This window comes from Diplotaxodon limnothrissa, linkage group LG5 (assembly GCF_057381915.1).
Source record: "Diplotaxodon limnothrissa isolate DT_005_m linkage group LG5, D_limnothrissa_male_GT1.1, whole genome shotgun sequence".
NCBI lineage: Eukaryota > Metazoa > Chordata > Actinopteri > Cichliformes > Cichlidae > Diplotaxodon > Diplotaxodon limnothrissa.
This window is the reverse complement of record NC_140600.1, coordinates 10,308,917-10,329,305: the sequence shown is the minus strand read 5'-3', so window position 1 is coordinate 10,329,305 and position 20,389 is coordinate 10,308,917. Positions and strand designations below refer to the sequence as shown.

General features: G+C 40.4%; 2 protein-coding genes across 2 annotated transcripts; both read right to left on the bottom strand.

Moving 5' to 3' along the window:
- Positions 1–9,125: 9,125 nt before the first annotated feature.
- avpr2b.1 (arginine vasopressin receptor 2b, tandem duplicate, 1) lies at positions 9,126–10,674 on the bottom strand. The gene is made up of 2 exons (XM_085353785.1): positions 9,810–10,674; positions 9,126–9,334 (listed from the first exon to the last, which is right to left on the bottom strand). Exons 1-2 carry the CDS (start codon positions 10,672–10,674, stop codon positions 9,126–9,128), a joined length of 1,074 nt encoding a protein of 357 aa, XP_085209911.1.
- A 341-nt stretch (positions 10,675–11,015) lies between these two features.
- Positions 11,016–20,232, bottom strand: trnt1 (tRNA nucleotidyl transferase, CCA-adding, 1). The gene is made up of 8 exons (XM_085353784.1): positions 20,159–20,232; positions 19,845–19,974; positions 17,753–17,946; positions 16,683–16,821; positions 15,898–16,024; positions 15,589–15,782; positions 14,571–14,824; positions 11,016–11,685 (listed from the first exon to the last, which is right to left on the bottom strand). The coding sequence occupies exons 2-8, from the start codon at positions 19,972–19,974 to the stop codon at positions 11,440–11,442; spliced, it is 1,284 nt and encodes a 427-aa protein (XP_085209910.1). The 5' UTR covers positions 20,159–20,232; the 3' UTR covers positions 11,016–11,439.
- Positions 20,233–20,389: the final 157 nt, after the last annotated feature.

The window sequence follows — 20,389 nt, the reverse complement described above, 5'->3', positions numbered from 1 at the left end:
ATATATCAGGGCTGGATATATATATTTATTTATTTGCTTAAAAACAGACAAAGAAGAGAATGCAAAATGACGACTACAGCAGCCAAGAAGTAAAACCACAAAATTTTGCATTTTTCTAAGAAGCCTTTAACTTGGCTAAAAGTCAGCATTTTTTTTTTTAGCTCAATATCAAATTTGAAGGAGCAGCCAAAAGTTACTCTGATACTGAACCCGACGAACCAAGAGAGACATTAAGAAATGAACGGTGACTCGGGACTTTTGCACAGTGACAGGGAACCACAGTTAATGTGCTTATCAAATACACCCGTGTGAAAAAGCTTTGAGTGGGTGAGTGGGAGCGGTGTCTCAGAGCCACCTTGCAGACTGTGATGATCGACTCCCTCACTTAATAAGGAGATTAAATGAGCTCAGACTGGGGAGCTGAAAAACAGAGTTTGTAAATGAAAACTTAAGAGCAGAAATCTTGTCAATGAAGCTAAAATCTGTGCACCACACTCTGTTTAAAACATCAGTCCTCACAAGCATTAAATGTAAGTCAATGTTTGCTGTGCAGCACTCAGTCAGCCATGCGCAAACCCTTGCTCCACAGAGTACATCCTGTTCATTTATATGCAGCAGCTATTTCAATCTAGCTTCGCTGGTGCTTCATTTTTGGGCACGCGCCTCCCCTTGACAGCAGTTCAGTTCAACCTCGATGCAGAGTGAAGTAATGAGGTGCAGGTAAAACACTTTCTGAAGCGACAACACACCTGAAAAACAATGACAAGGATACAGACCTCTCACTTTTTACTGCAGCAGCTTACACTAAGTAAATCATGATATATATGAAGATGAGGGGAAATTATCTGTTATCAGTAGAACACAGAAGCCTCAGTATGAAGACATCTTGATAGGAAAGACAGACCTGGGACCGAATTACATACATACACAATTGCACAACATTTAAAGCTAAACTTGTGGTCTGGTGTCACCGTTGTTCATTTTTTGGTGCATAATTTGATTTAGTGTCTGCAAAAAAGGTAGTAGTGCCATTTCTTCTTCACTGTTCTGGAAGTGGCTCTATAAAATGCACAAAGAGTGGATACATCTCATATGTGAGTGACGATAAAAGAAAGCGAGAGCGATTATTCTTTTGTCGTGAGAAAAAAAAGAAAAATCACTCTGTGTAGGGAAAAAAATAAAAAAATAAGTTCCTTTAATGGCGAGAAGGCTTTCAGGTGTGAAAGAGCTCATCTGGAATTCATGTCTTATTATATTGCCATCCCACCGCTCTGATTCGTGCAAAGTCTACAACGGTCGAGGGAGGATTGACATCCTCATGCTGTCTTTGTATTGATCATATATTTTCTCTTATATCTTGCCAAGATCTGTATCAATATTTGCTCGCTTTAACTCAGTGGGGCATTCGAGGCAGTCATCAAACGGTGTAATAGATGAAGCTGACGATCAGTGCGTATCACAGATTCATAATGAATTCTCCATCTCATTTGTAAGAAGTAAGGTTTGAACATTCATTTATTCAAAGCCCATCAAATTCTTTTCAGGGACTGTCTATTAATTACATTGATGGTGTTCAGTAGAGGATGTGCTACGACTGACAAGGTCTAAAAAGTGTTAGAATACAGTTTGTTCACAATGAGTCCTGAGCTGCGGTTGTTTCCATTTCCACAAGTATTCTGTTTTAAGATTTTAGACATTATTTTTTAAAATCAATCAAAAATCTAATGTTGAACGAATTATGTTGAAATAATTTGATGAAGCTGAAAAGCTGCCAAGGTTCTGTTGAGGCTGACTTCAGAATTGAGTCAATTCACTTATTTTCAAATGTTAAAATGCTCAAGTTTACAGCAGTCTCCTGCAGGCTTTCCAGAGAAAGTGCAAATGTTATATGCAGTTAATTTAACAGTAGCTTTGTTTTTTACTCCTTATTCTGCCATGAAACAGCAACTGTTTATGACGCAGCAGCGTTTCCTTTATTGCTGCCACAATAAACCTCTTTGTTGCCATTTTACACTGAAAGCAGGACAAATAATTACAGCAAAACAGACTGTTCTTTCTTGCATTGAATTATCTCAAGACAGGGTTAAACAAGTGAAGCTTAACCAAAAGGCCACCTAATTATAAAGAGCACCAATTATAAACATGTTTTATAGGTTTAAAATGCCTCAAAGTACTACACACATCATGCAGTATTAGCCACAGTACACTTAGAAAGATCAACACTTCATGTATGCTTATTGACTGAGCTCCAACTGGTCAGCTCCACAGTCACCAGAGCTCAGTAAAATAGATTGAGGAATGTTTCCAGCACTTCAGGGCGATCGTGGCTCAAGAGTTGTGAGTTCGCCTTGTAATCAGAAGGTTGCTGGTTCGAGCCCCGGCTTGGACAGTCTCAGTCGTTGTGTCCTTGGGCAAGACTGGGTGGTCAGAGGGTCTGGTGGCGCCAGTGTCCGGCAGCCTCCTCTCTGTCAGTGCGCCCCAGGGTGGCTGTGGCTACAATGTAGCTTGCCATCACCGGTGTGTGAATGGGTGGATGACTGGTTGTGTAAAACGCTTTGGGGTCCTCAGTTGGACTAGTAAAGCGCTATACAAATACAGGCCACTTACTTTGTTAAATCTATGGCACAAACAACGACGTCACTTCTGAAGATGAAAGGAGACGAATCCAGTGATAGCTAGTTGTAACTAATAAAGTGGCCGGTATATCATATTCATATACTTGAAGAACAAATCTCCTTTACTTATTTGCTTTATTCCACCTGATGGTCATCTGAGTCATGTGTTAGAAAGAATACAATCAAGTGGGATAAAAAAGAAAAAGAAAAAAAGAAATGATCAACAGGTTGCAATTCCTCAAGTGGCCACTTGAGGCTGAATTCAGAATTGAGTCAATTCGCTTATTTTCCATTGTTAAAATGCACAAGTTCACAGCAGTAAAAAACCTGGTACAAAAATGGCTTTTGTGGATAAACGTCCTTCAAAAAAGACGTGACAACGCAACTGTACGGACGCTGGTAATGCTTATGGTTAGGGGTGCACATGCTCTAATAATCTATGGCATGCTGAGACAAGAAACTGTAGCAGTTGCCTGTCTGCTAGGCCTCACCACTGCTTATTCCAGTCACTGAACTCAATCTTTGCATCCTATTTGTGCTGTCAGTGCATTTGGAGCATTTTTATTGGAGTTATCAGATGAATAATATGGCCTACTGTGGGGTGCTAAGCATGCAGGGAGTTTGGTGAGTAAATTTTTAATGTTACTAAATTAAACTGTTCATCTGCATTAGTTATCAGATACCTACATTTGTACGGCCCTCTTTGTCCAAATATGGTCATTTGTGGCCCCTGTAAACTAACCTGGTGATGACCAAAATGCTAAAAGTGCCACTCATTGACAACCAATGGGCATTGTTAAGTTATTGGGTTTGCACATCTTTTATATAAAATCAGTGGTTACATCATGAAGAAAAGGAATAAAGGAGTTCAGATGATTTGTGCCATCAATTCTTTATATATGATTCATAAGCAATAAACAGTGCAGTATCTTAAATAGCAAATACTCTGTTTTCTCATCTGTTTAGTGTCCTGAGGGAGTACCACAGGGTGAGATGCACGGCAGACCCTGCCCATAACATTACTAACTCTGATAAACAGGTATTCTTGATTTTCAAATTAATTTTGAATACATCATTTATTCAGCAATAATATGTGTTATGCACCTTTTAGACTCCAGAAGAACATCAGACCAGTTGAGTAAGATGTGCAGCAGTCCACTGTTATCTGTATGAAATTTTCTTGTTATAATAATGGGATCACATTCAACATTAAGCTTCTTATAAACACAAAAATTAGGTTATATCATTGCACATTGCATATTCCACATATTATATAGGCTAAGTATACTAACAACACTGGAACTTCCTGACCTCGCTTCCCTCAAGCCTCTGAATAGAGCTGTCTTATCTGGGCCTAATAGCCGCTCTGATAAATGGACACAGCCCCTCAGGCATGGACCATAATAAGAAGACAGACCTATTCCTGGGACTAGCAGCCATTATGGAGTCACAGCCCCATTTTATTTTAATCAAGCTGAGGTCATGCACATGAATTATAAAGCGCTTTATTCATCTTTGCACTTTCTTTAAAAGTTTAATTAGAAACTCGTGCTTGGACAATAGCAAAAGCCCTCAGACAATGACACACCTGGATCAAAACACCTCTTCCTTCCATTACATAATCCAATGCAATTTTCCCATATTTCAAATATCATCGGCACATGTGATGGGAAAGTGTTGTATTGTAAAGCACCTTAATGCACATCTGTTTGATTATGTATGGTATTCTAATGACAGCAGCCTGGACACATGTCCTGGATGCTATAATAGATCTCAGGTATACACTGTTCTGCACGTGCTCTGTCTGTTTGTTGTGTTTACTGGCTCACTGCATCAGGACAGGAGAAAGTAAGGAAATGGTTCTGTTTAAATTCCAGACGTAATCCATAACAATTGAAGTTTTTGTGGTTTCCACCAAGTTTTATTTCACACTCACAGTTTCACAACTGTTTCAAACATCTTCAGGAGTCACGCCCTGACACATTTGCGCTCACGCACAATATGAACATGAGGTATCACTTAAGTGTGGTGTTTTTTTATTATTATTTTTATAATGTTGACGATATGTTCTGTGTCTTCGTGACATCTCTGAGGCTTTTTGTTCTCAAATCTGTTCTAAATTGTAGGACACAAGCAGTTTATTCTCTGTGCACATGAAGTGGTTTGTTAAGTAATGCATTTGTCATCCACCATATGGTAAATGGCCCGATCATAACACCCTTCTTCAATCAACCTTTTGAGATTTACGTGTTTTGGCGTCAACAGCCTTAAGAAGACAAAGGCAGGAAAGAAAATTTTAAATGCCTCTTGAACACACACTGTGCTCAGTGATAGAATCGATTGTGGTGACAAAGATAGACATATTGGATGTCAAGTGTCTGGGTCATTTAAGGCTTTTTGTCTGACGTATTGAAGATCTCTGCCAGGGAAGATTGGCTTGACTGGGTGAAGACAGAAAGCCTGGGTATGTTTTTTCAGTGCTACCTACACACACGTGTCCTGGCTTTGGGTATGTACCATTATCAAGTCGGTAAACTGCATACCTCCCTGTGAGGAAGAGACTAGAAGTCATTCTTTCACGTATAAGGCTTGATTTAGTTATAGTAAAGCCGAATGTAGCAAACCCACATTTCTTTCTTTTTGCTTTTTTCCAAGGAGCCAGATTTTCTTCAGATTTCTAAAGTGGTCTTAAGCAATAGTTGTGCAGGCTTTCTAAAGGTCTTTCGGGGGGGGGGGGGGGGGGGGGGGGGGGGGGTTGTGTTTTTTTGCTTTTGCTTCTTTCTGAGGAGGGTGCACAGTATCCTGCGGGACCAACATCACCCTGCGCGCCACCTTTTCCATCTGCTGCCCTCAGGGAGAAGGTACAGGTCTATACAGGCCAGAACATCCAGACTGGCCAACAGCCTGTATCCACAGGCTGTGAGGCTCCTGAACTCTCTGCCCCCCTCTCACGGACAATAACCATATCCAACTTCTTAATAGCAATGAACTGGTCTGCATTGGTGCATCATATCTTTATTCTCTTCCCCCTCCTGCCCCCCCCCCCCCCCCCCCCCCTCTTTCTTAAATAGATAACTATCATATCTGATATCATATCTCACAGTACAATAATATTGAATGGGTTGCATTGTTGTATTTTGTCATGTTTCTCAGGTCTTTGTCTGAATTTCTACGAACATTATTGCTAAGGATTGTCTTATTGCATTGGAGTCACACTGGGTTAAATATGTACACTTGGGTTTTAAGGGGTATTTATTATTTTCTTCTTTTTTTTTGGGTTGTATGGAAGCCCCAAACGCAATTTCATTGTTCTTGACAATGACAATAAATAAATAAATACTAAATACTTTTAGACCACCAATGACCTACAAATCATTCAGTAATAAACAAGGTTCCTTAACTTAAGCAATGAACAGAGAACTTAGCAGAGAACCAATTTTAAATTGTATCTTTTAACTCTTTGTTACTATGTTGGAAAAAATATCCACTTTCTTTAGATAAATCTATGAAAAGTGTCAACGATAACACAGTTTGACACTCATAAAATAGTATTGATGCACCAATAAGGTGATTCCCAAAGAGCCATTAACTGAAAACTTGGCATACTTCGGTGTCAGGGGAAGGGTGGTTGTCCAGAAGCCATTACTGAACGGAAGGGAAACGGGAAAAAAAACCCTGATGTATGCCAAATTACAAAAGCACTGGGCTGAAAAGAGCTTATGGAGTGATTGATCCAAATTTCACCTTTTTATTTCATATCATTGTTAATATCATTAACTGGGGAAGTCAAGAGAGAGGTACAACAGCATCATGGTATCAAGCTGCATGTCAATCAGTGGTGCTGGGGACCTTGTCAAAATTGGTGGAATTACAAACTCAGAAAGGTACTGTCAGAGTTTGACACAGCACTGAAAAAAGACAAGAAAAGCTTACATAAGAGAGCTCAGACTGTGCTGAAGAATAAAAGTGGTCATAGCAAATAATGGCTTTCAAGCTTGTTAGGAACATGGAAACATGAAAATGGCCTCATGTGGCCACTGTTTGTGCTGAGCCCTGTCCAGGGGCTGGATCACAGAAATATTTCTGTTGTTCTAACAGACCAAAGGTAAAGTTGTCTCTATTGTTTACAGTCAGGCTGAGCAACATGGCTGAGATGTGCTCATTTCCTACATATCCCAAAAACACTCAGGTGTGGTACGTTTTTAATGCGCAGAATGTTTTGAGCATCTGCAAAACTCTTGCTGAAACACATCTGAGACAGACAGGAGGATGCTGAAAAAAGTGAACCTTCGTAATAATTATCGTTTTCGCTGATGTGAGTAGTTAACGCATGCACATTCAAGCTTCCTCAAAGAAGACGCAAAAGTAGCAAATATCAGACAGAATAATCAGCTCAATACTCGCATTAAAGGACGGAGATTGATTTTTTTTTTTTAAAGGACGGAGATGAATAACACAGTGAACAGACGAGTTAATCACATTCACATGTGTGCTGACTTTGGTGCATAATTTTTTTTTTCCTTCAAGTCATGTCTATTTTAATGCCCTCATGTACAAGTAGTTTAAATGTTGTGACCAATCATGAGACACTGGAGAACATTAATATAGCTTTGGGATTCGACGACGGATGAATGTGATGATAGAAACTGAAGTCAGGGAGCACAGGCCAGCACAAACAAACTTTATTGAGGTTTTCTAGACAACACACAATTGTTACAAGTAGGCCTTTATATATTTCATTACTGAGCTGTCAGTGTTTCGTTATTTTATGTCAGTTATTGTAAGTAATTTCCAATTGAATGCTGGGTATGTGGTCAGTATAATCCCAGAATAAGGACACGTCATAGTGTTTTATACTATAAACACTACCAAGCAGAACTGAAATGCGACCCTGTAATGCATGAAAACTGAAGTGGGGTGGCCAATATTTTTATTTATCAAGTTCTATGGTGAACTTTTGGTCTTGGTGTAGGGAACCATTTATATTTTAGGGGGTGCGCTGATTGGTTTAAATATTAATGACCTCACGAGCGCCCAGCAGCCGTTGTTCTTATTACTGTTAAATGTCCCTGCCGAGTCCCTGCTGGGTGCTCGCTGATGAGGGTAAAAGCAGATTTATTGTTGGACAATTTGTGTCGGATTTGTCTGTGCAGCCTAATGAAAGCACAGAAGCGCATTTCTTGTGGCCGTAATGATGTTTCACAGAAATGTTTTATTAAGTTCTCCTGGCTAGCAAATTACACACAGAAGATGCACATCTTCAACCGCTCGCTTCAGAAAGATGTGCCGCATGCTGGGTTTTTGCTAATCTTTCCCACCTCGCTCTCCGTGAGTTCTAATGATATGTTGCATAATAATATATAGCGCACGATTGAATAATTACATACGCTTGCATTCCATCCTCCACGTGGAAGATGGAAACGCTATTAAGTGATCTTCAGCAGAAAATTTGAGGCCTAAATATAAAGTGAGCAAACAGAAGTATGTGTAACCGAGGCCTCCGAGTGCAAATAAACAGTTGAGCTTTAAATCCAAAGGGATTTTTTCTTTTCTCAACGTGACGGTGCTGATGGGAAGAAAGAAACAAGTCATCAGAAATCACAGCCCTAGATTCTTGGGGGATGAAAGGAAAAATGGCAACATGTATCAATGACTCTCTAGGGGCACTGAACACAGAGTGTCTGAAAATAAGTACTATTGATGTCGCCTGTTAACTATTTCAGCCACCGAGTGTAGGTCGGACACTGTCATACACATAATCGTATGTACACATGGGCGTAAAAGGAGCTTGAAGTATTTAATTCAGATGACATACGAGATATTTAAACACAGACATGGGAACAATCGCATTTAGGTGAAACATTTCACAAGATCAGCTGATAAACAACCTTTTTGTGGAAAATATTCAACGCAGTAAAATATCAGAAACAACATTTTGAGTCATACACCACAGTCTTTTTAATCAAATCACAACTGAAGCTGGTGGGGATGTGATTATTGGCTTTCGAGGTTTTTACTCGTCAGCTGGTCTCAGACAAAATAAAACTCCTACCTGATAACGGTGCCAGACGAAAACGCTACTGCTCAAGTTATTATCAGCTGGAGACCATTCATATCTGAGCATTTCCTGCTAATAAAGTCAAAGTAATATTCAAGCTCAGGTTAGTGCTTGCAGAGAGACTCTTCCTCTGAGCACCACGAATGTCAAATTTGGGATTTTAGTGAATTTATCCAGTACTTGAGGACATATTTCAGTCACAGCTATTTTTTTTTATTGTTTTTGTTCTTTTAATTTGAAAAATGTTTTCAAAATGTGATGTGCAAGATCGTGTGTCTGGCATTTTCTGTATGAAAGCGTTGTATGCAGTGATCATCTGTAGAGTAGGAACATTACACTGCTAGGCTGTTTGCCTTCACACTTATTAGAAGAGTTTCAGTCTTTACCATGAGGGAGCCGTACTTTCACACCATGTGAAATGAGGTGTAATCAGTGTGTGATCATCGGGGCTTTCATCTGCAGTCCGATAGGCTCTTGAGGCTGATGTACATGGAGCTGACCACAGTGGCTTCTTCCTGCATGGACTCCTTCAGGTCAGGCTGACCTACACAAAGCAGGCTGACCACCCTTTTGGGTAGCTTTCCGCTAAACAGCATGTAGATGCAGGGGTTCACACAGCTGTTTAAACTGGCAAGCAGCATCAAGATGGTGAAGGTTGCACCTGGAGATAGAGGAGGAGGACATGAGAGTCACTTTATTTGGGCTTGGTTGTCTCTTACAGATTTGTGGCTATTTTAAGTTATCTGTTGATGCTTTGTGAAATTAAGGACCATTAACCTTTGACCTAATGTACTGTCTGTCGATTACAGTGACTTCATTCAAGTGGAGAGGGCATCCGTCCCTCGTAATTTCACTTTTAAAGTTCACTTTCATTGTAATACTAAGAGATTTTAAGGTGTAGATGTTAGAAATAATGTAATTTACTGGATGTATTAAGTGTAACGGGATTGTATAAGTGGAATGAGTTCAAAGCAATTATGCAGAAAATTCTAGTTTCCTCCTCTATTGTTTTCCTGAGCATGATGGCGTTTGTAGCCACTTAAACTTGCAGTAATAACAATTTTTTTTTTGCTTTCCAGTGACTTTTATGTCAGACTGTGCCCTTTTTGCGTGTTGTGGGATCACTGTCTTCTTACTCTGTGTGGGTGCCTCGTCGTCCCAGACAGACCAAAGCTGCACGGTGAAGAAAGGTGTCCAGCAGAGGATGTATGCGAGCACGATGACCACGGTCATCTTCACCGTCTTCACCCTGGCCTTGGACACTCCTGCCACGCTGCTGGCCCTCGATGACGGAGGCTTGCTGACCGCTTCCCCGACGTGGTGCGTCTTCATGTGGAAGTTAAGCTGCACTGCGCGGCAGATGCGCACCTGGCACACGATCACGGTGAGAATTGGCAGGACGAATATCACCAAAGTCGTCCAGGTTACGTAGGCTCTCCGTCCCCACGGCTCGATGAACTGCGCCCAACAATCGTACACGCCGGGAGCGACCTCGACCCGAGAGAAGATGAAGACCTGCGGGAGGCTGCAGAGGACGGAGACGCACCAGGCGGCGCACACCGGACCGTTCCAGCGCGCCCTGCGCCTCTGGAAAGTTACCATGGGATTGCAGATGGCTTGGTACCGATCTATAGTCATCACTACGATCATGTACGTGGAGGCGAACATCCCGACCACCTGCAGGTACTTTACCGCCCGACACAGCACATCTGGACCGATGAACCTGTCGGTGATGTCCCAGATGAGTTGGGGGCAGACTTGGAAAAATGTGACCACCAAGTCAGCGACGCACAGGTGGAAAACGAAGACGCGCATTCTGGAAAGCGGCTTCCTGCGCTTCCACAGCACCAGCAAAATCCCAAAGTTTAGGATCCCCGCTGTGATGAAGATGATGGCGAGAAGGGCGATTTCCACCTGCGCCAAGCGCTCATCCCGAGGATCGTCACCAATCAGTGCACTCTCCGAAGAGACGTTACTGATATTTACACCGATCCAAGCCATGCGTTCAACCCAAGCGCAGCACAGAGGGGATTAAATAACCACTCCAGGTGAATCCAGCGGCAGAGGCGGCATGCGAACGATACAGAAAACTCTTGGCGATTTCATCGAAATGTAAAAACGACGGTGGGAGGGACACGGGCTGAACAACTGTTGAGCTTCTTCATACACAGAGAGCGGTAGTAAAGGAGATCAGCGGGTTTTATGTCTCATCTCTGTGGGAGGGAGGAGCAATCTCACTCCAGCACAGAAAAATTTATTTCTCACAGTGCCAGAAACATTAGCATTCACACACAGGGGCCACCTTTTATTGTACAGAGCATGCAGAAAAGGGCAGCCATGAAAACAACCTTTTAGTAGAAGTGTAAAATGATCTGTACAGAAAACAGAAATACAGTCAACATAAAAAAGCCACAGACACAAACATTCCTCTGCTTCCTATCATCATGTGAACAATGAAAATAAACATCTACTGTGAATAAACTGAATTTATTCCATGTGTTGTCGTCCTTTACAGGTCAGAGCGAGTTTACTGCAAAAGATGAGAATTCAACTGGCTGAGCATCAACAATAGTGGCCCAAGGCTGCAGGCTCAGGCTAAAGAGCATTTTTCCGCCCGATTTCATGTCTCACTCACCGTAGCGTCCTTTCTGATTGTTTGAGCATCAGGCTGCTCAAACAATACCCAGGAGCAGTGCAGTCGCAGCATCAAGCGTCCATGTGATTACCATCTAAACACAACAAAAACATTTCTGCTCCTCTGCTTGTTTATAGCTTTACATAACTCAGCAGTTCATCTTTGTCCATCTGGTAATGACTCTTCTTCCAAATGTCACGGAGCTTCTGTAAGGTGGCGCCTATCTCTTTGCCCGAGGTGATGCCCAGCTTCCTCAGATCGTGCCCGCTGATGGGGAAGCGAGGGATGGACCATCTGCTCAGCTCTGACAGGAGCTTCTCCTCACCTTTGTACTTGAGCAGCTCGCACACTTTACTCTGGGAATCCAGCTCCCGACTCTGAAAGGATGCGACATGTGTGTGAATCGAAGTAACCACAGAGGGATTTTCTAGAACATCCCAGTCACAAGCAACAGTAAGAAAGGTTTACCATTTACAGTAAATACTTGGCTGAACTGTTCAGGACACTGTGGTCTGATCAGGTTTGACTGACAGCGGTCTGGCAACAAAAGCAGACAAATCTTAAACTGTCGCCACCGTTTTGACTCAAATTCTCTTAAATCCTGAGTGGTTAAAAATATGCAGCTGCACATTTTTCCAACTGACTCTCAGCCAACGTCAAACCAACATGCACACAGCAAAACCCAAATAAAGAAATCTGCTCTATAAGGCGAGACAAGCCCAGTGAGAAACCAGAGAAACCAGTCTTCGTTCTTTCTCCGTCTACTTTATCCAGTGGTGCCTCTGGTGATGGAAGGGTTGTGTTTTTGTTTATCAATGTCAACCTGAGTAAAACAAAAATTAAATTAAAAGATATAAGAACAAAAACAGTCTAAAAAAAGTGACAGCTTAAGATACAACGACTAAATTTGGTTTTGAAAATAACTTTAGAAAAATGGTGAGAACAGAACACTGTCTCTCCCAAACTGACTTTTTATATATTCAGTAAACATGCCATCTTTCAATTATTGCTTAATCCTACAAGGTGTTGTACATGTTCACTTCCTCGCTCACAGTCAGGGATCCACCAGCATGTTATAAACCAGGCAGCCCTCCTGGCCTAAGCTGACTCTGCACCGATCACTTTTTATTTTTTAAAGAAAGCTGCAACCATTAAATGGTGGAACTTAAAACTCTTACTTGTTCAGCTGATTTTCATTCACTAATTGAATGACATGAAGCAAGAGTCACTGGATTAAATAAACCAGAAATAAACCAACTCCCTCCTTTACTCGCTATATTTGCATAAATGTCTTGATGGCTCTTTTTAAACTTCAGGATACTTCCTGTTGATGGTCATACTCTTTACTGTCTGTGTACAAAACATTGTAAAAATCTACCTCGTCTTGACATTTACGAGGCTTTCATGTCACAATCAGTATGTTTGTTAGTTTCCATAATTAGTTTTGTCACCAGCTCAAGACACGACTACTCGCGCTGGTAGCAAAGCACATTTCCATAGCACGGGAGCGTTTATGACTTAGAAACAATACTTACAAGTGCGGTGTGTAGTTTCAACATATAGAAAATATTGTAGAAAGATTTAAAATATGTCGCATTTGACCCCTGGCCAATAAACTGATCTTAAAGTCAAAGTAATAATAATAATGTTGTATAGAGCCATTTAAAACTATGGTTCTTACTACCATTGTTTGTACTGACCACAAGCATATAGCGACTGATATACGGATTCTAAATATCACAGTACTTTGTACCTCTGATCTCTCTTTGCGGTCAAGTTAGGTTAAACTTTCATAAAATGTCTTATCTGTAAAATCCTGCTGCCTTTGTTTGCATTGGCAACACTTTTTTTTCAATTAGTCCCTAAAATGTGTTAATTTTACTGCACTAAACTTCAAGTACATTTAAAAAGAACAAAGAAAACAAAATAACTAGATATAAAAGACAATACTATTCCCTTATAAATACTGCCCAGCATGTATGTCTAGTTATACATGGAAATATAAAGAAAGTGTAGAATGTCAATAATGTAGGCTTTATAGTGTTGAAATTGTCTATTATACTTTAGCTTGAATGTGGAATCATGTGTCTAATTAGCAAATCTAAACACAATTTCATATTTATGTCTTTAAGAACTTCAATGACAGTTTTAAAAAAATACTGCTACAACTAAAACTGAAGTTGAGCTACGGTTTGTGAAAGATGCACTAACTACAGAAAGAACTAGCAGAGTGTTTTGGTAGCTGTAGAGCAGGGGTAGGCAACTCCAGGCCTCGAGTGCCGGTGTCCTGGAGGTTTTAGATGTGTCCTTGATCCATCACAGCTGATTTAAAGGGCTAAATGACTCCTCAGCATTTCTTGAAGTTCTCCAGAGGCCTGGTAATGAACTAATCATTTGATTCAGGTGTGTTAACCCAGGGTGGGATCTAAAACCTGCAGGACACCGGCACTCGAGGCCTGGAGTTGCCTACCCCTGCTGTAGAGTATTTGACCCTAACAGATCTGGTTTTGGTTCGGCTCTTTGACCTGTTCTAGGCTCCTCTGCTACCCCCTGCTCTCCTGCAGTGGCAGTGCACAGTGTTGGCTGGCTTTGATAGATGAGATTATAAACTAATTAAAAATAAAACTGATGTTTCTATAAACTCTGGTGTCAGCCTCTCTCCGGTGTGTTTCAGCTTATGAGCTGGGTTGTAACGAAAACTGATCAAAGCTTAAACTAGTGTCAAATCAATTTAGCAAATCTAAACACCAGAGCGATTTATGTTGACATTTCCACATAAAAAAACAAAACAACTTTAAAATAACAGCTAAAACAAATACTGCTATAACACAAACTAAGGTTCAGCTAAGATTTGTGAAATATGCACCATTTACAAAAATAACTACCAGAATGTTTTGGAAACTATTTTTTTTTTTATTCTACAAACATTGCAAAGATAAATATTTCATCAAAGATCAGCAGTGGTTTTGGTTCAGCTCTGGTTAACGATGCCACACATTTCCTAAATACTTCCTGCCTCTGAAAACAAAGCCGTAACAGTCGGATGAGAACATGCTGCAGTCTGTTGTGAATGACGGCTGCAGGCTGGCAACTCTTGAACATTAGCGACACAGGCTATGGTAGGGAACATTCACAGACTCAAAGGGTTAATTAATGTCTGTGAAACTGGCTTTTTAAACACATATGTGACTAATATCAGTGACCACATTGGTCTGGAAATAATATTCTCTGTACAGACTGAGTGGAAGAAGAAGAAACTTACGTCAATAATAAAGTCAGTGAAAGGTTTGAGGCTGTCTGGCTCATCTTCTCTCTTGCAGAGCTCCCGTCTGTATTTGACCAGAAACAGTGCCAGGTTCTTCTCCTCTCTGGACACCTTCAATCGGATGTCCATCTTTTCCACCTGCTCTGGGGAGCGGAACAGAGCAGCCAGGATGGTCATGGGTTTGGGAGAGCGGTCTTTGGCGTTCTGCCACACTCGCTTCATCTCGTCAATATCGCCATCTGGAGGTAACCCTGAGGAGCAGCAGGGACAGGAGGGAGTGACCAGAACTGACGTGTAACAAGACAGAAAATGTTTGGTAGAATGATTTCTCCCTCAATCCTATTAAATACTAATTTAACAAGAGTTAAATCAGAGGAAATAGAACCTTATTAGATACGAGACAATAATAGAGCTCAGAGGACCACAGACATCAGGAGGCACTTAATCCTCTTTATCTCAGGGAAGGAAACCAAAACTTTCTCCCAGTTATAAACAGCTGCAAATTGCAAGAAAAAGGTTGGCACATTTGATCCATTATGTCCAGACCTATGCTAAGAAAACAATGATTTCACTGCCATCCCCTCAGCCCACTTTTAAGAAGGATCCGTGCCAAGGCAAAAGGGATACCATGCTCTACACAAAGAGGTCAAATTTGACCATATTGGGTAAAAAATGTTGTCTACAAAAAGCATATTTCACAAATAATAACCAGTTCTATGAGTATGAGTGTATGTGTAACCGTCAGCTAAATAAATACATAAAATTTAAAAAAAAAAAAAAAACCTACAGGGAAAAACTAATGTTGACATCTGAGCTGCAACCATCATGATTTCCTTTTTAAAATAATTAATTTTTCTAATTCATCTTTGGTAGTGCTGGATATAATGTGAAAAACTCTTAAAATGTCAGATTTACCTTTTCTTCTTTTTAAAAACAGCTGAACATAAACATATAAACATTTTTTATCTGGAGTTATTAATTATTAAGACACCCAGCCGTGCCCTCCCTCTCTCACCAAGGTACTGAGCCAGTTCCAGGCTATAGATCAGCTGTAGCAGGTGAGCAGCATGGTTCCCGACCGCCAACTTTTTTAGCTCCACCCAGATTCGCTCTCCCGATATAGCGCCCAGTCCGTGACCATTTTCCCTGATGGCAGTCAGTGTCTCAGACTCGTGGTCACCGGGCTCCGAAGCAACTCGGCCGTAAAACCTGCGACAAAATGATGGGAGTGAGGTGGTTAGTAGGCTCACGTCAAACAAGGAAGACAATCTGCTTTTTAAACTTCACAGTCTCAAGTAGATACAAAAAGAAATGAGAAAGTTACCTAAAATATCGTAGTATTCTCAGGTAGTCCTCTTTGATCCTTTGTTCAGCGCTGCCAACAAACCGCACTTTACGGTTCTGCAGGTCCTCATATCCACGATAATAATCATACAATGTGCCGTCCAGACCTGTTATAGGAAGCAGAGTCACACAACTTGTCACAAAAAAATTGGAATGCAAAAACAATACTTTTTGGTTGCAACTGGGAACTTCAGACCGACTCTTCTTCTAGTTCTCTTTAATTTGTTTGTTTTTACATTGATTTCGCATATGAAAACTAATTTAAGCTTGCATGGCAGGTTTGAGATGCACATCACTGATGTTTTGACATTTTTAAATATCAATATAGCAACATAATTTCTGACATTTTAAGTACTTCCAAAACTGTTTTAATGTGTTTATTCTCAATACAAACTCAAGTTCTCTGCTCTGTGATTGCCAAGAAAATTCTGGACAACCTGCTCGAGTGCTTCCTGTGGCTTAAGCTTCCTTTTGAACTCACTGTCAAGCATCAGTTAACAGATTTCAGGAAAAACACCAAGAACACATTCCTAATTTTGGCTTCACTTTTCTGGAGACCAGATTTATTTCTTAAATGGTGAATCTGTCCCATTATCACAGCTGTACAATACTTGAAACATCATAATTAAAAAAAAAATAAAACGTGCTAGATGAAAATGGTTTTTAGATTTTGGGTGAAGGTGAAGGTACAGGTGAAAGAAGCTCAGTGTTATCAATTCTTTGTACAGTCCATTTTTAGGCTCAGTGGAGAAGAAGGGAAATTACCCAGAAACATGGAGTTAATGGTGAGGTCTCTCCGCTCAGCGTCTTTCTGCCAGTCAGTTGTGAATTCCACCTCTGCATGACGTCCATCAGTCTGAACATCCACTCGCAGTGTGGTCACCTCAAAGCTCTCATTGTGCAGCTGCAAACACCCAATAAAGGAAACACTCATCAAGATCATCCTGTTAGTGGGCTGCTTATTTATGCAATGCATCAGGGCCGTTCAACCATTACAATCTTTCCATTAAGATTTAAGATTTGACTGATCAGACTGATGATGCAGCTGGCTGCTCAGTGAATCATCACAATCTTTGCTCACGTATTTACTTTATATTTGCACACTTACTTTATTCCACCATTATAACTGACCCTCACATGACCACGTGGTCATAAACAGATGTGAAGAATCTGGACAATTACACTTTTAGTTTGTAATTCTGTAGGTTATTTACCTTAAAATATAAAACAGCTACTGTATGAGACGAACTTTTTGATTTGTTCATTTAAATTTTAAAACATTTAATTCTTAATCCTAATTATGAAGAAAGCTCATTCAGCCTAAAACCTTGTTTGACTGGCTTGTTTTTTTTTCATTTGGTTTTTATTTTAAGAATCATCACAAGTGTTGATTTGGACAAACTAGCTCTAATATTTGCGATGCATTTTTAAGCTTCACTAATTCTTGCCTTGTTAACTCACATGACCTCCCCTTCACCCATATTTACCATAAACACCAACTCTAAAATCTGAACCTCATGCGAATCTTTAAAAATGACACCCAGCATCTATCTATAGAGTACACTTCAAATGTAGCTGTCTAAATACTTATTATTTTCTTAAGTGCATTTTATTTTCTATTAGACAAAAACAGACAGAAAATATACATTTTCTAAGAAATCAGTAATAAAGTTATTGTTCCTTTCAAACAACATTAGCTACCATAACTATACCAGGACAGCAAGTTTGGTTAAGCAGTCGCTGACAGTTAAGTTTAACACTGTGTTCAAAACAGCTTTTAGCATTATTTAGACAAATGAAAGACTTCATCAGCGTTACACAGCAGAGCCTCTTACTCGTGCAGTGATAGTCCCGTGCTTCTCTCCTTTATTGTTGATCATCCTGATCCCAGCCGTTTGAAACATGTGCTTCATCTCCTCTGGAGTGGCTGTGGTAGCAAAATCCACATCTTCAGGCCGCTTCCCAGACAGCAGATCCCGCACAGCACCTCCAGCTATCCTCAGCTCATGCTGGTGTTTCTCAAACACCTCTGGAAAAACCGTGCAAACACACTCAGGAAACTTTTCAGAAGTTGTGCCTGGAGGTTGTTTTGACCTCTGCAGTGTATTTGCTATCTTGCAAATCACCTGATAAGTTTAAAAATTTTAACTATTTCATCCTTAGTCTGTTAATAAAACAGGGAGTTTTACATCTCACGATCTCTTTCTCGTCTAAATATACCTTTAAAAAAAAGGGGGCAAGTTTTACACACTGCTTTGGTCCTGAAGCAGACATTCTGACACAGAAGAGAAAGAACAGTTGCATCATCTGTGAAGCACTGCATCAAAGATGCTAAAGTGAAGTTTGAAATGCAGCCATCATCACAAATATCAGTTAAATCAGTCACTCTGGGGTATGTTCTGTTTTTGATTAGTTCACTATCATGTTTTACTGACGTGACTCCCACTTAAATCCAACTCTGCTTTTCATACCATCAAAATATGTGAAAAAAGGGTCTATGGCTGTTTTAATCAACAGGATTTATTCAGGCAGGTTGAGGGACAACATCAGGGAATGACAGCTTCTTATAACTTGGTGACTTTTCACGCAAACGTTGAAAACCTATTTGGCCCGGCTTCTTCAAAATAACATCCACAGGCTATTCAATCATTCTGGCATAAATGAAAAGTCAGTCTCGCCTCCAACCAGATTAAAATGCAGCAGCTCTGCTTCTACCTGTCTACATGTTTTATAATGTGTTTTAAAAGTTTTAAATTATTTTACTAGTCACTTTTAAAGCAGCTGAGGCCCTTCTGGTTGCTCTAAAGTCAAGACTTAAATCTAAAGGTGACCGTGCTATTGCCATCACAGCCCCAAGCTTTCGAAAACAATCTGCCCAAGGAGATAAGGTAAAATTGGTGACTACTTGAAATCACTAAAAAAAACACATTTTTATAAACTTGCTTTTGTGACATCATTGATCTCTCTGGTTTGTCTTTCGCCCTCTTATTGCTGCTTTATATTCTCATTTGGTTTTTAATTCTCTTTTGCTTTCGTTCAAGGAGCTTGTGTTTCTGGTACTGTTTATGCACGTGTGTATTTCTGTCTGTAAACACGATAGCTTAAAAGTTTGACATTAATTATGATATCCATTAAATTTTGGCTTAGACCCACTGAGGTCTTCAAGGTCAACTTAATGACTTGTTGGTCATAAACTGACAAAAAGCTTTATAACTTAGAAACTATGATTTTTACAAGTGTGGTTAGCACTGTATAAAGATTTAGAATTTCATGTCCCATTTGGGCTTTAAACCTCTCATTCAAGGTTAGTAGATTGATCTGAAGGTCAAAACAATAATAATGCTACACAGAGCTATTTAAAAGTGTTTCTTACTGTCCAGCGAGTGAGCTGCCTTGGTGGAGATTTGGGCTCTCAGAGTGCTTCGTGTGTTTTTTGGCTCTTACAATATAATACGTTTCTGATGCAGTGCTTTTTCTGTCTTAATATTTATTTTCTTTTTAAATCCCGTTTTATATTTGGTCCCAATTTCCAAGCTTTCTGTTTTAATACTAAATAAATAAAGCAATTATTACTATCAACATAGAAGAACCATCATCAAACCCTTCTTTCCGGTATAGTAAACTCAATTTCTCGCCATGGAAGCGCAATGCATTAAAACAATAAACCTGTACCTAATAAAAAAACCTCGATGTTGAATAAAAACTGCATTAATAATTAATTGTATAAGAAAGTAAGTAACAGACCGACGGGCGGTCTTCGTTACTTAACTGCTCTCCGAGTGTCCCCATTTATTTTTAATAGGAAGTGATCAAGTTGTCAGTCACTCTGTCATTGTGCACGGGTATTAACATTTCACAAATAGGCGAAAACTCAGAGGTTTAAGTGACCGTGCAGCTAGCACGTGTCCTTCCGCAGCTGTGCCTCACCTGCCAATCCATTCAGTCCATCAGTGAACAGGGACTGGAACTCGCTGGTCTTTAGCTGCATGGTAAACAGGCTTCTCCAACACAAACTTGCTCTACCACTCACACGAGGACTCAGTAACCTGCTCCACATCTGCACAGACAAAAGACACGTTGTCACGGGCTGCTGCTTGGTTGTGTATCACTACTTCTATCGAGCTAGCTAGCTATGAGTCACTGAACGCATGCTCCTGCGCTCGAGCAGCTCTCGTGAACATTTCACGTTGATGTTTTTCCACGCCAACGTATGTGTAACCAAAAACAACAGACAAACTGACCTACAACTTAACAAGGAGATTATATGCGCATAAATCGCCACTATTTCCCATAACACCGTCCTGTTATCTCTCGTGAAAGCTGGCCGGAAGAGTTTCCATACCGGGCACTTTACTAGCCAATAGCGCGAGGTTTCGTCAGGCAGTGTTTTTAACGAACGTGCAACAACAAGTCTCGCGAGATTCTGGTTTGAAGTTAAGGGCGATTGTCTGTCAGATTCTGTGCGCTGTCAG